At 41.4% G+C, this 14,946-nt stretch overlaps 1 protein-coding gene across 2 annotated transcripts; it reads left to right on the plus strand.

Moving 5' to 3' along the window:
• Nucleotides 1-2,470: 2,470 nt before the first annotated feature.
• Nucleotides 2,471-13,079, plus strand: cabp1a (calcium binding protein 1a). Of its 2 annotated transcripts, none has more exons than XM_030737680.1 (7): nucleotides 2,471-3,456; nucleotides 9,682-9,712; nucleotides 11,090-11,233; nucleotides 11,322-11,431; nucleotides 11,522-11,596; nucleotides 11,703-11,775; nucleotides 11,873-13,079. In XM_030737680.1, the coding sequence occupies exons 1-7, from the start codon at nucleotides 2,479-2,481 to the stop codon at nucleotides 11,896-11,898; spliced, it is 1,437 nt and encodes a 478-aa protein (XP_030593540.1). In that variant the 5' UTR covers nucleotides 2,471-2,478; the 3' UTR covers nucleotides 11,899-13,079. The 2 variants fall into 2 exon arrangements, with proteins under 2 accessions (XP_030593540.1, XP_030593541.1); XM_030737681.1 differs by lacking the exon at nucleotides 2,471-3,456 and adding an exon at nucleotides 5,575-5,684.
• Nucleotides 13,080-14,946: the final 1,867 nt, after the last annotated feature.

The raw sequence follows: 14,946 nt of genomic DNA on the forward strand, positions 1-14,946 counted from the left end.
ACACGGGCTCAATCAGAGGTAGACTCCACATTCAACTCTGCTGCACTTTACTTGAGAAAGATAAAGTCTTCTGTGGGAACTCCACTCTAGTATTGATTATTCAATTACAAGATGCAAGAATTTGTCCCCGTCTTTTCATCCAGATGTAGTTTTATGCTGTTGGCACAAGGAGGCATACCAGTGCAATGATGTCTGTGTTCTGGTTTCTCATTATGATGGCCAGAAACACTATGCAATAATACCAAAACATCAAATTAAAAAAATAAAGAGAAAGATATCTCATATATGGTGCTGTGCAAAAGTCTTGAGCCATCCTTCATTGTCTTTATATTTTAATTGCGAGGAGCCAGAATTTCTTGTAATTTTTTTAAAGTGGTTTTCATTCTCCAGGCTTTCTGAAGGCCTTTCAAATTTTTTCTTTGGATATTGGCTGCCTTTTTACTCATTTTCAGTCCATTCCTGGTGTCTGACCAGAGAGGCATTTAACCCAAGTACATAACAGACAACCAAGCAAAGAACCAAATTTTAAATTGTATCTTTAGGCACTTTGTTACTAGCAGATTGTCACAGAAACATGTAATTTGCTCCCTTTTTTTTTTTAAAGCTAAATCCACAAAAAATGCCAAAGATAGCACAGTTTGAAAGGATAAAATGGCATTTTGGCACCAACAAGATGATTCCCAAGGTGAGCTATTAGCAGAAAACTTGGCGGAGTGTGGAGGACAAAAGAAGAAGTGTTAGGCCTAAAAACGATCCACAGCAGATGAACAGTATCTGAAAGACATCCTTCAGGAATAGGAAAAAAAATCCAGGAAAGACCTTAGAGATGCATCTGACCCTTCAGTTGGTCCATCAAAGCTTCATCAGAAATGGTCTCAGTGGAAGGGTGTCTGTCAAGAAATCATTCTCAAGGAAGGAAAACAGGGAGAAAAGGCTGAGGTATGACACATTACACAAGAACTGGACTGAAAATCAGTGGCAACAGGTATTTGAACCAAATTTTAAAGTTTTGGTTCAAATTGTTGTCTATGTACCAAGGAAGTCAGGAGAGAGGTACAACAGTGAGTGTCTACAGCCATCTGTAAAACACAGTGGCGGCTCTGTCAGGGTTTGGGGCTGCATTTCAGCCGGTGGTGTTGGAGATCATCTCAAAATTGCTGGAATGATGAATACAGAAAAGTAGAGTCAGATTTTGATCCAAAAAGCCAAAAAGCATCTGATTGGCAACAGCTTCATTTTTCAGAATGGCAGTGATCCCAAACACACTGCCAATGCAGTAAAAGCGTACCTGGATAGAAAAACACACAATGGAACACCATCAGTCATGGACTGGCCTCCCCAGAGCCCGGATCTCAACATTATTGAAGCGGTGTGGGATCATCTTGACAGAGAATGGAACAAAAGGCAGCCAACATCCAAAGAAGAGCTTTGAATGTCCTTCAAGAAGCCTGGAGAACTGTTCCTGAAGACTAGTTAAAGCAATGACAGAAAGCTGCCTGTACATATTTGGCTTATTTACTGCATTTTCATGTATGTTTGCATGTTTCACTAAATTGCTACACCCATTTCCCATTTTCCTTGCAAAATATATAGAAATGAGGAGGAATTTTGCATAGTGCTATATATTAGTTTGTTTCACAGGGAAAGTACTTGTAGTACTTCTCTAAACTTTCATTAGTGTTTCCATATGTGAACTTTGTAGCTCTGACTGTTCAAGGCCTGATGCCACACTGCAGAGCAAGAGACAGTGGCTGTCTGAGCTGCATGCTTTATAGGCACAAAATTGTCATAGTAGACTATGCAGTGACAGTTAATGTTACTGGAAATAACATGAACTCAAAGTAAACCTGGGGCCTTTCCGTGTGGAGTTTGCATGTTCTTCCTGTACCTGCATGGGTTTCCTCTGGGTAATCTGCTCCCTCCCACAGTCCAGTTTTCCCATAGGGAGATAAATGAAGTGCTACATCCCCCATTGTGGGACAAATAAAGGGATTTCTATTCTATATGAACGTAAGGTTAAATATGGCTTGAAGTCTAAACTGCTTTGATTGGCGGTAAGACTAGAAAAGGTTTATAAAAATGCCACACCATTCCATTCAGCTCCATGTAGCGGTCACATTGAAGCAAAGTTTCAACAGCAAGGTAATATAGAAACGCACTCTTTTTAGAACTGTGTAAACATGTTTTATTTTACTATGTGGACATATACAAATACATATACGCTCTGGTCACGCCTTGATGGTGCAGAATAGTCACTTATTCAGTTGTGGGTGAATATTACCCAAAGGCACAATTCTGTAATTAATAAAGGCTTCAGTGTCCTCACACCTATTACATGTTTTTCTATCTATTGTGGATCAGCTCTGCAGTTTTTGGTTTCCTAATCCAATGAGCAAATTTTTTTTTATCTATATTCTCTCACTAAAAACTAGACCACTGTTTATTGGGCTACTACTGTCCACACCTACATCGCTGCCGATGCCACAAACAGACATTCACATCTATGAAAAGGTGACGTGCACCTACGTGTGCCCCTCTATTCCGCTGTCTGTGCGCGCTCCGGCAGCGCTGCCGCACAGCAATCAGGTGGTAGCTCAAGTTGAAGCGAGCAGGCTCAGCAGGAGAATATGTGTCGACAATGGAGAGAAAACAGCAAGTGATGTCGATGAGCAACCCACAGAGAAAGACTGGACCAGATTCGCCGCAATGAGCACCTCCTTTCCAAAATCTGATTCTACGACCTCCTTACTGAAATCGTCTTCGGCGGCGAAGAGACCGACACACCTCCCTGAGCACACAGCAGAAAGCCGGAGAAGTCAGCACCACCATCAGCACCACCAGCAGCATCAGCATCATAACCAGCGTCCCGCCGCGCTCCTGAGCAGCAGCAGCAGCAGCAAAGCCCAGGAATCCTTCTGGTCGGTCGAATGCGACATCAGTGCCCGGAGACCCCTGTGCCATCCCTCCCTCGTCAGCAGCCAGGACAGTAGTACTAATGCAGCCACTCGGGGCAAGTGCAAGTCACATGCTCCTCACAGCCAAGTTTCCGCTCCACCAGAACCAAACGGAGATGCAGGCCGAGGTGTGAGGGAGCGCTCCAGGACGTCCAAGCATCGTCACCACCATCGCAGGAAGCACAACCGAGAGGAGCGTCCGGCCGCAGCGGGGCCAGATGAACCTGAGCGTCCCCGTCGCTGTCACACGCACTCCCGCCCGGTCCCCAGGGTGCCCTCTCTGTCGGACAGCAATGACGACAGGGCTCCCCTCTGCGAGCCGAGGGACTGTAACGGGGCCAGTGTGGCCAATAGCGGCGGTCAGGTCAGCAGTCCATCCCCGTCCTCTTACTCCCTGGTCCCGCTGTCCAGCAGGTCTTCTCGTCGCTCTCGGAGGTCCAGTGCTGCTTCTTCTGCATCAGATATTAATTTACGCACGATCCTCAATTCACTCTTTGGGCAGGTAAGGCCCTGCAATATAGGAAAATGAAAACATTACTTTGGTCCAAATTAAAACACATCAGTTGTGTAAAACTCATTATAAGACATCTGCTGTGTGAAATATCTAACAAGCTGTGACAGGGACAACCCAAACCCAAATCCAAATTTATATGAAACTTAATGATTATTACATTTTACAAACCTATGGGAATAAGAGAACAACGGACTTAAGAGTAAATCTCCAGTGATTTCACTGAGGCTCCTATGCTGAAGGCCACTTTGTTATCAGTATTTTTATGCAGGTGCACACAGATATGAAGTGGCTAAGCATGTATATGGCTTCACTCAAGTCCTGTCTGTAATCAGTATTCCTCAGTCTGTCCTGTGATGCTGTCTGCAAACACTGACATTAGGAAAAAAGCTTATTTTAAACATCCATTTCTTATATAATTTGTGCAGTACTACCTCCTACAGATTTGCTCAATCAGGCAGCTCTTTCTTATTGAAGTGGTGGTGCTGGAACAAATAAAATGGTCCAGCATCAGAGAGGTGGAAATCTCTGATGTGTTGATGTGTATTTTGTTCAAAGGAAAAAATAAATACTCATTCATGTTACAGCATCATTCAATCAGGCACACTGCTGTGATTGTGTTTTGTGTTTGAAGGAAATCACATAGATGTTCCTGCTGATGATGGAGGATCTATTTTGAGAGAGAGAAATCTATTTATACAAAAGAAAGGAGTTGGATTCTTATCAGTCTTGTCAGTGCTGTTCGTTCGCTTACTTTGGGGTCTGTGAAAGCAGCCAGCATTCATTTTACACTGAAAATCCCAACAAAGCCCCAGTTTGCTGCTTAAACTGCTGATAATGTTTACTGAGAGCATTTTCTTCTTCTGTCTCTTCCACAAAAGTCAGAGTTTATCTGCTGCCTTGTTAGTGTTTGGATTTTAGTCAGATTATGAATCAGGGAGTGATTTACATATATTGCCAAAATAGGAAGCTCTCAGTCGTAAAATAAGCTCAGCATGGGAACATAGAGATCAACCTTTGGGGCTTCCAGAGAAACATCTTCTATTGCTTTATAGTACAAAAGCCATTTCTACAAATAACCTGTGAGTCAGTCTGTGAGCAGTTCTATGAAAACATTAGCATGACCTGAAAAGGGTCTTTGATGAGACAGCTACTGTAGATGGTGAGGAGCACAGTGATGGGCAGAGATGTAACGCATGGTTTGAGCAATACACAGGGTGCCTCTGGCATTTTTTTTCTCACAGTGCATACAAAGCAAGCTGGATTTTCACTGCACTGATTGCAAGTTGTTGTTTGAAAGGCCAGAAGAGAAATACACACAAAAAATAAATAAAATACACTTGCAGATATACATTTCACTGCAGCAGACAGCATTCCCACCTCTTTATATATGTCTCTCTTGTGCCATGTGGCTGCTGTAGGTCAGCGTGACCTTGCTCCTGCCCGCAGAGGGCAAAGGATGATAGGTGTGTTGTGGGGGTGGAAGGCAGAAAAAAAAATTCCACATTCAGAAAATAAAAAGTGCCATATATATGAATTCAAATGCAATTTCAAGCTTGGACATTGACAAACTGGTCTAGAGCGAGAGTGCATGTGAGGAGGACAACAAAGCTGCAAATAGGGCATCACAGAATGTTCCTCTAAACTTGCCTGCAACAGATTTTCCAACACCTCACGGGGTGCATGCAACCCTGATGTAAAGGTCTACTTGCCAGCTTTACATTTGTTAATAGTTTGTCATGTTTTGCTGTAAGAACATTTATCCCATTTCTCTTGTTTATTCTCGTGTTTGGTGTCTGTGGATCTGTTTGGAACTGTCTGTGCTGTTTATACAAGTTTGGTCAGTGTGGCAGTCAGGTGAAATATTGCTCACGTCTTCTTTTCCTTGCATAATTCTGTTTCCTTCTTTGGTCCATGCACTTCCCTCCTTCATTTATGTTCTTCCCCCCACCCCCAACCCTCTCTCACTCTTTCCATATCATTGCTGGTCTCGCTGTTGCTACACACCACACAGTGCAGAACAGTATACCTCACGGTTTCTCATTCAGCTGGTGGAACAGGTTAGCAGCCCAGTCTTCATGGGTCTTGTTGAAACCAGAGTTTATACTCCTCTCAAAGCCCCAAGTGCAGACTTAACGGAGGAAAGGCCCTCATGGTCCTTTTCAGTGCCTCTTCTTTCCTTTGGTATGGGAAACTGCTTAGACTGGCCTCTGAGGACGGTAAGCCTGTGCTGTTGCACCCTGTTTTTTCTCAACTTCTTTCATGGATCATGTGGTAGCTAGCACTTGCAAATGAAACTAGACTGTACTGTTCTCAGAGAGGTGGTTTATAATTTTTCATAGTTTTTGCCAGTTGTTTCTGTTTGTTTTGTTCCAAATGCTCATGGTACTGCAAAAAATGGGGGAGAAACTTATATTTTTATCATTTACATTTAAAGTGAAAAACATAGAATTTTATGTTTAACTCTAGAGATGCGCGCTGCACCGCACTGCTTGTAGGTGACTCTGGAGTGTAGCTTGTTAAACTCTTGTCAGATTAATGGCTTCAGAAACTTGCAGACCTTTGTGTCCATCAGGAACTCGTTTCCTGTAGAAGACTATGGCATCCTGAGGTCAGGCATGATGTCTGTCTGTGATCAGTATATGTGTAACCTCTTCCCTGGTGCTTTCACTTGCCCTTTCTCTGCTTCTGAGTGTGTTTACTGTTCCTGTGACAGTGTATAGGTGTGAGGTGCCAGTCTGTACAACGTGGCAAGTAAACTGTTATGAATGAAGAGTGGAAAGTTGGCAACATGCTGGTTTATTGATGTATTTACCTTTCAGTCTTGTCTTCATATTTTCCACATTGTTTCTATTACATACACACTTGCACCACATGCACATAATGCTTAGATAGTCCTATTCTGCTCTATGAAGCTCAGCTGTGTCATCTCTCAAAGAATATGGGAGGTCCACAGTGACTTTTTGATATCAGCTAACAAATCCCCTCTCAACTTGTATCTCTGTTCCATTCTGCTGTGTCTCTGCGCCCCTGTGGAAAGATGCTCCAGGATGCTGAGCGGAGAGTCAGAGTGGTGCTGTCCTGTGAGGAGATGGGCCAGTCTGGGTATCTTGGGTCTTATCAGGACTCCGTTGTTTCGATGACACAAAACTGCGTTCTCGTGAGCAACATACTTGGACAAACCTGTGTCTTCCTGAGTAAAGGCATGGCAAAGTGCAGGCAGGCTGTACGTAAGTCTGGACAAAAATTCTCTTTATTGACTCTTCCTGTCAGAGAAGCTGGAATTTCTATTATTATCAAACAAGCTGCAGTAACGACTTTACGGTACATCATTTCCATTCCTTGTTTTTGTGGTATTTTATCAGCTATGAGCCGGGATTGCACTGGTGAGGAAAAAGACTGAGCTTAAAGCTCAGAAAAAATAAATGCAATGCACATAACCCAACAACAGTCCAAACATGTGTCACAGGTGTCAGTGGATAAACTGCTGTAGCAATCCAGATACATCTTTTCCTTGTCTCTCTTTTTAGCTCTTAAACAGACAAAAACCTGCATTTTTGACAGTGAGCACACAAAACATTACAAAAGTGTTCTGACATACAACTCTGCTTATCAGGTTAATATGTTGCTGGAGCTAGGAATTACTTAGCTTAGTGCCAAGATTATAAAGAAGGGCAAACATCAGCCCTGCCCCAGTCCAAAGATAACGGTGTACGCCTACTAGCACCTCTAAGGCTTATGTTAAATAATGTGCTGTAGCTTGTTTGCTTAATCCATATGAAAAAGTGTATATATTCACCAGCCACTTTGTTAGGTACACCTTGCTAGCAGCAGGCTGGACTCAGTTTTGTCTTCTGAGCTGCTTTAATTCTTCCTGGCACAGATTCAACAAGATGCTAGAAACATTCCTCTGAGATTCTGGTCCATACTTACATGATAGCATCACACAGTTGCTGCAGATTTGTCCTGTTCCATCACATCCCAAAGGCGCCTTATTGGATTGAGATCTCGTGACTGTGGAGGTCATCTGAGTACAGTGAACTTAATGCCATAGTGAAGAAACCAGTTTGAGATGATTTGAGGTTTGTGAGATGGTGCCTTATCCTGCTGGAAGCAGCCATCAGGACATGGGTACACTGTGCTCATAAAGGGATGAATATGGTCAGCAACAATACACAGGTAGGCTGTGGTGATTAAAAAATGCTCATTTGATACTAAGAGGCACAAAGTGTGCCAGAAAATGTGAATGTCACAGCAGAAATCAAAACTCATCAGACCAGGCAACATTTTTGCAATCTTCTGTTGTCTGTTTGGTGAGCCTGTGTAGATTCTAGCCTCAGTTTCCTCTTTTTTAGTTGACGCGAGTGGCACCCAATGTGGCTTTCTACTTCTGCTGCTGTGGCCCATCAATTCAATTCAATTTTATTTATAAGGCGCCAAATCACAACAATCAGTTGCCTCAAGGTGCTTTATATCGTAAGGTAAAGAACATACAATAATTACACTGAAACCCCCAACAATCAAAACAACCTCCTATGAGCAAGCACTTGGCCACAGTGGGAAGGAATAACTCCCTTTTAACAGGAAGAAACCAGAACCAGGCTCATGGAGGGGCAGGTACCTGCCACGACTGGTTAAAAGTTTGGGAGGAAGACACACTGGCTAGAGCCAGAGATTAACTCTTCTGCATGCTTATGCTCCTCTGACCTCTGACACTGACAAGGCATTTTCGCCCAGGGAACTGCCTCTCACATGATATCTTCTCTCTTTCAGACCCTAGAGATGTTTGTGTGTGAAAATCCTAGTAGATTAGCCCAGATGGCATAAACAATCACGCCATGTTCAAAGTAACATAAAACATCCATCTTCCCCATTCTGATGCTCAGTTTGAACTTCAGCAAGTTGTCTTGGCCATATCTACATGTTAAATGCATTGAGTTGCTGGCATGTGATTGGTTGATTAGATATTTGCAATAACAAGTAGTTGAACTGCGTATGTAGAGGTAATTCCTGTGATCTGAAATGAGGTGCTGCAGGAAGGTAAATAAGGATTATTTTGAAGTGTGAGTTATTCACAACCATTCCAGTTGAGTCCAACAAAAATACAGAGTTGGACAGAGCATAGTAGGTCCCCCTTAAATGAGATTATTTCCTAGACTATTGTCGGAGCAGCTAGTGTACCTTAACCCACTGTAAAGAAAAAGGTATGACATGTTAGTTTGCGAGTTTTAGAGGGTGATAGATGGGATTTTGCTACCTTCAGACAGATTGAGGCTATCTGTTTCTGCCTGAATCAACATATTTTTCATACAGATATGAGAATGATATCACTGTACTTTATCTCTTGGCAAGAAAGAGAAAATGTTTTATTCCCCAAAACGTCAAAATGATCCCTGTTAGAACACATTCCCCATCAACAAAATCCACAACTCATGTATTTTCCTGTCTGCACTGTGGTTACTGGTCATGATGGTGATTTGCATAAAACAAATGAGCCTCACTGAAATGTTGTACTTTGATGTATTACACAGCTCAGCAAAGCAATACAGGTTTTTTTCTATAGTGTCAGCTTATTGGATAACTGATGGTGGTTGATGAGTTGGCGGTGACTGATTGACAGACGACGTTCTCATGGGACTGCACATGCCTTTGTGTTGTATGGCTGGTTCTTTGGGCTCATGTGCCTTTTCTGTTTTCTATGTCAGTGGTTCCAGCCTGACAGCTCTTCAGGCCTGATGTCAGCCCTCAGTGTTGTGTTTAGGCTTCACACTACTCTTGCTGTTAACCCCTGAGGACTCTGGGATATGTCTGCCTCTTTTTCTGCCCTTTAAAGGTTGCATTCATTGTAAGCAAGCAGTGAAAAATAACAGTCGCATTCTTCTGTGAACTCCGGGGTCCTTATTCCCGTTTATTCCCGATTGGGATCAGTCTGTTTATGCAAGATGTTTGGTCATCACGATATGAAATTGTTTCAATCTGCTGTTACCATCTTTTAATGTTAGGCATACTTTAGTGGAAGTTTTCTTGGAGGCTCTGGACTGTTGTGGAAAATATTGCAGATTTAGATTTGGGCATAACTCAAGTCACAACACTGTCAACAGTATCCCTGCGTATGCATATGCAGAAGAGTGACTGATATGATGATGACGATGAATGTTTTCTTCATGTGTGGTAATTTTAATTTTATGCTGACCGCTGATTGTCTTTTCTCTACAGGACAGAGAACTGAGGCCAGAAGAAATGGATGGTAAGTTTCCTTTCCCTTCCCATTAAGTTAGGGAACTAACATAAGTCTGAAATTACTCCCCGGATTTTTAACATGGAAACAACATGTAAATAAAAGGTCTTGAGTACAATAAAATGTAAAAAAAAAAACAAATGCAATGATTTGCAAATCTCATAAACCCATATTTTTTTCACAGTGGAATACAGAAAGCATATCAAATGATTAAACAAGGAGTTAGGACAAAGCCGTGTTTCCCGCTGTGTAGCATCCCCTCTTTAACAACAGTCCATAAATGTCTGAGAACTGAGGAGACCAGCTGCTGGACTTCTGGGAGAGGAATGTTGACCTGTTCTTGTCCGATATAAGATTCTAGCTGCTCAACAGTCCTGGGTCTTCTTTGCTGTATTTTTCATTTCATGATGCATCAAATGTTTTCAATTGCTGAAAAGCCTGGACTGCAGACAGGCCAGTTCAGCAACCGAATTCTTCTAAAATAGAACCATGCTGTTGTAATCGATGCAGTTTAGCACTGCCTTGGATAAATATGCAAAGCCAGCCCATTCAGACGATATCTGGATCAAGTGTTAATCTAAAGTCCACATATTCAATTCAATTCAATTTTATTTATATAGCGCCAAATCACAACAAACAGTCGCCTCAAGGCGTTTATATATATATATCTTTGAGTACTGATGGTGCTTTTTCATATGTGCAAGCTGCCAATTATATAGGTGCTAATGCACCCCCATACCATCAAAGATGCAGGTTTTTGAATTGAGCACTGATAAAATAAAAAAAAAAAGGATCATCCCTTACTTCTTCAGTTCAGAGAATGTGGTGTCCATGTTTTTAGGCTCAGAGTAGACGGCATTATTTCTGGATCAATTCACATATGGCTTCTTCTTTCCATGATCAAGCTCTAACCTGCATTTGTGGATGGCACGACAAACTGCATTCATATTCAGTGATTTCTGGAAAGTGAATTTGACCAGAAATCAAGGTCACTCCACATCATACTTTGTTTTATCTGCTTCAGATGGGACCACAATTTACAAAATGAACATCCTGTTATATTAAATGAGACCTAAAACTAGGATTTTCCAAAACAAGTGTTTACTGGGGTCATAAATCAAGTGAGGAATAGGATCCTTTTTCTCATAGAATTACATTGTTTTGCAACAGGATGAATCAGAGGACGGATGAATCACTCCTGCTGGCCATTAGAAAGAATGCAGATTTCAGACTTTCTTGCACTTCAGTTTCTGCTACACTTCTACAGTTACATCCCTCTTTTATACACTGCCAGGCAAAAGTTTGTGACTGGTGTGGTATATACAGTCTATAAAGTAATATAATTCAAAATACTAATATGATTTCTGTTACTGTTTTTTATAACAGAGCTACGAGATGCTTTCAAAGAGTTTGACAAAGACAAGGACGGTTTCATCAGCTGTAAAGATCTTGGAAACTGCATGAGGACCATGGGATACATGCCAACTGAAATGGAGCTGATAGAGCTAAGCCAACAGATAAACATGAACTGTAAGAAAAAACAGTCATCTATATGTCATACATATAACTGTATCCTCTGTGTGTTTGAAATTCTGTACCAAAATCTTTCTTTTCTAAGTGGGAGGTCATGTTGATTTTGAGGATTTCGTAGAGCTGATGGGCCCAAAACTCCTCGCTGAAACTGCGGATATGATTGGAATAAAGGAGTTAAAAGATGCATTTAGGGAGGTGAGACTGTCTGAATTCAAATTTTGATAACTGGTTTTATTATCAACTTTTCAGTTTTTAATACCCGACCTCTGCTTTTTTTGTTTTCAGTTTGACACTAATGGAGATGGTGCCATAAGCACGTCTGAGCTCAGAGATGCAATGAGAAAACTGTTGGGACAACAAGTAAGTTTCAGCTCAGAGAGAGAAAAGAGAAACTCATCTTTAATGAATAGTCTTTATTTATGTGCTTGTGCTTCACTCACTACTGCCATCCTACTTTTTTTTCCAGGTCGGTCTGAAGGAGGTAGAAGACATCCTAAGGGATGTGGACTTGAATGGCGATGGACTCGTTGACTTTGAAGGTAAAACAGCTTTCTCAAACAACCTATTTAAGGTGTAATGTAGAGTGAGGCTTAGTCGTAGTTGCAATGTCACGCTCCTTCTTCTCTCTTTTCACAGAGTTTGTGCGGATGATGTCTCGCTAAGATCATTAAAATGATCCGTCCTGAATGTGAAGCTACATCCTTCTCTACACTAGACCAACTACACCCAAAGGACACACTGAGAACTTCTGAGCCATCCAAATCTGAATGACACTGGAAATAAAACTCCTCGAATGTTACAGAGTGAGGAGTCACCTCACACTTTGAGTCAATAAGTGTTCTTCCTGAAACGTCTCCAGTTCAACTGAGGCAGAATTCGCTGTAGCCTAGCTGATGATTACCTAATTTATGTTTTTTTGCACTTTAATTCTCACTAAATAACTTCCTGTGTGGATAGATTGCTGGTGTCTTGTCTCAATCTTTACATGTTACAATTAAGCGTCTCACAAAACATCACCTTTGATGTAGAACGGCGTCAGCATGAGAGACTAAATGTTTGTAGAAAAGATGTTAAAGGTCACTGTACTGTTGAAAATTCCACTGTATATTCACCCAGTATGTGTTATATTAGAAACTGCAAGCGGAACGACCTTTGTGTGACATTGGTGCTCCACCGAGGAACCCGTGTGATGGCAGCATTACACCTGTATCCCACCTGTGTGACCATCTGTGGTTTTTCACTGTGCCAGTTAACATTTGATAAAATGCACCCCTCACTGACATCCAGTTCAGTAGACTCGGTAGCTCATAATAATGAGCTGCTGAATATAAATACATTTCATATATGTTATTCACTCGTCCAGGATTAAGGGCAGTTGAAACATTTACAGTACGATAAGATGCACCACTATTAAATCCATAGACCCAAAATGATACTCGTCTGCTGCAGTTTGCAGGAAAATGCATAATATTTTAATGCCCACAAATTTAAATTATTTACTTTGGAAACAAATAATGGTTGTTTTTTTTTTTTTTGTTTTTTTTAAGAACTACATCTTGCCCTGCCTGGGATTACACAGTAGAAATGACGTATGTGAAGTGCATTTACAGTGGATGTGATAATGTTGTAAATGTACTGTCTGTCTGTGTCTCAATTATTGTATTTGTGATAATGCTCCACACGTCAGTGCTGTCAAAAAATTCTATGCATGCCAAAGACATTTATTAAATTCAGTATGCACATTTGCATTTCTGTCTAACAAAGTCAACAAAATATTCCACCAAGCTAACTGTAGAAGAATAAAAGGTGTTTACATTTGAGCCCCTTTTATTGTGGTGATGTCGCCAAGGAAAATATTTTACTGTTCTTAGTTTGTTATTTTGATCAAAATGAAAACATAGACTGACAACAGCTTATTTTGGTGTGGACCATTTGTCTGTTTTTCTATAATGCATTCATTTTAAGAATGACTGTGAGAGTGCTGTCACTGCATGTCTTGAGGATAAACCTACACCCTCCTTATAATATCTATTATTCATTCACTGTGTAAAAGTCTTGAGCCACCCATCCTTTCCTTATATGAGGAGTGGCTCAACTTTATTCTTCTACACAGCCGGAACTCTCTGAGCCAAGTTTCTTGTAATTTCTCCAAGTAGTCTTCAGGAATAGTTCTCCAGGCTTCTTGAAAGACATTCAATGCTCTTCTTTGGGTATCGGCTGGTTTTTGTTTCGTTCTCTGTCAAGAACTGAACAACTGCTTCAGTAATGTTCAGGTCTGGGCTCTGGGAAGGTCAATCCATGACTGATGGTGTTCAATTGTATGTTTTTCCATCCAGGTTTGCATTGGCAGTGGCTTTGGGGTGAAAAAGTAGCCAATGTCTGAAGAAAAAAACCTTGAAGCCCTGCAGAACTATTGCTCAAGACTGCTTTAAAGAATTATTGCTATCCCTTTGAAGGTTTGTCTCCTTGGAAGCAAACTATAAAGAAATGAGGGGTGTCTCAACACTTTTGTACTGTACTGTGCACATCTATAAGACGGCTAGATGGGTATGTTTTACTATCTCTGTATAATCACCAAATGCTATTTGTGGATCTATAGAAAGCATATGGTAGGGTGCTAAAAGAGGAAGTGTGGTACTGCATGAGGAAGTCAGAAGTGGCAGTATGTGGGGGTGGTGCAGGGCATGCATCAGGACAGCAAGACAGTGGTGAGGTGTGTTAGGAGTCACAGATGGGTGCAAGGTGGGGTTGGGATTACGTCAGGGATCGACTGAGTCCGTTCTTGTTTGCAATGTCAGGCAGGAATGTCTGTGAACTATGATGTTTGCAGATGACATTGTGATCTGTAGTGAGAGTAGGGAGCAGGTGGAAGAGAGCCTGGAGAGGTGGAGGTATTTACTGGACAGAAGAGGAATGAAAGTCAGTAGAAGCAAGACAGAATACATGTGTTTGAATGAGAGGTGAAAAAGAGAGTTCTGGCACAGTGGAGTGGGTGGAGACAAGTTTCAGGGTGACAGAAGGATAGCAGCAATACTGAAAGGGAAGGTTTACGAGATGGTAGTGAGACCTGCTATGATGTATGGTTTGGAGATGCTGGCACTGACAAAAAGACAGTAGGCAGAGAAGATGTTAAGATTTTCACTGGAAGTGACCAGAATGGACGAGATTAGAAATGAGTACCTCAGAGGGACAGCTCAGGTTGAGCAATTTGGAGACAAAGTTAAAGAAGCAAGGCTGAGATGGTTTGGACATGTGCAGAGGAGGTTTAGTGGATACACTGGACAAAGGATATTGCATATGGAGCAGCTAGACATGATGTAGTGAAGGAGGACATGCAGAGAGTTGGTGTGACAGAAGGGGATGTTAGGGATTGAGTGAGATCGAGGCAGACGATCTGTTGTGGTAACCCCTAAAAGGAGCAGCTGAAAAAAGAAGAAAAATCACCAAATGTAAACAACCAAACTGTACTTTTTCCCCTGTGTGCCCTTTCAGAAATTTCTTTTTTTTTTTTTTTTAGTATATTAACATCATGTTTTGTAGAAGACTAAATAAAAGTTAAACAGAGAGATGTTAACTACTTTATTTGTACAGCTGTGAAAGTTGCACACAAATGAAGCTAAGCCAAACATACAGGATGTGCATCTACAGTTCAGTAATAACAGATTACATGTGATCTGGATTATGTAATCAGATTACAAATAATAAGTATA

This window comes from Archocentrus centrarchus, chromosome 9 (assembly GCF_007364275.1).
Source record: "Archocentrus centrarchus isolate MPI-CPG fArcCen1 chromosome 9, fArcCen1, whole genome shotgun sequence".
Lineage (NCBI taxonomy): Eukaryota > Metazoa > Chordata > Actinopteri > Cichliformes > Cichlidae > Archocentrus > Archocentrus centrarchus.

Coding starts and splice junctions, on each gene's coding strand:
- cabp1a (XM_030737680.1), top strand. CDS start 2,479: ATGCCACAAACAGACATTCACATCTATGAAAAGGTGACGTGCACCTAC. Junction 3,457..9,681: donor TCAATTCACTCTTTGGGCAG/GTAAGGCCCTGC, acceptor TTTTCTCTACAG/GACAGAGAACTGAGGCCAGA. Junction 11,234..11,321: donor CCAACAGATAAACATGAACT/GTAAGAAAAAAC, acceptor TTCTTTTCTAAG/TGGGAGGTCATGTTGATTTT.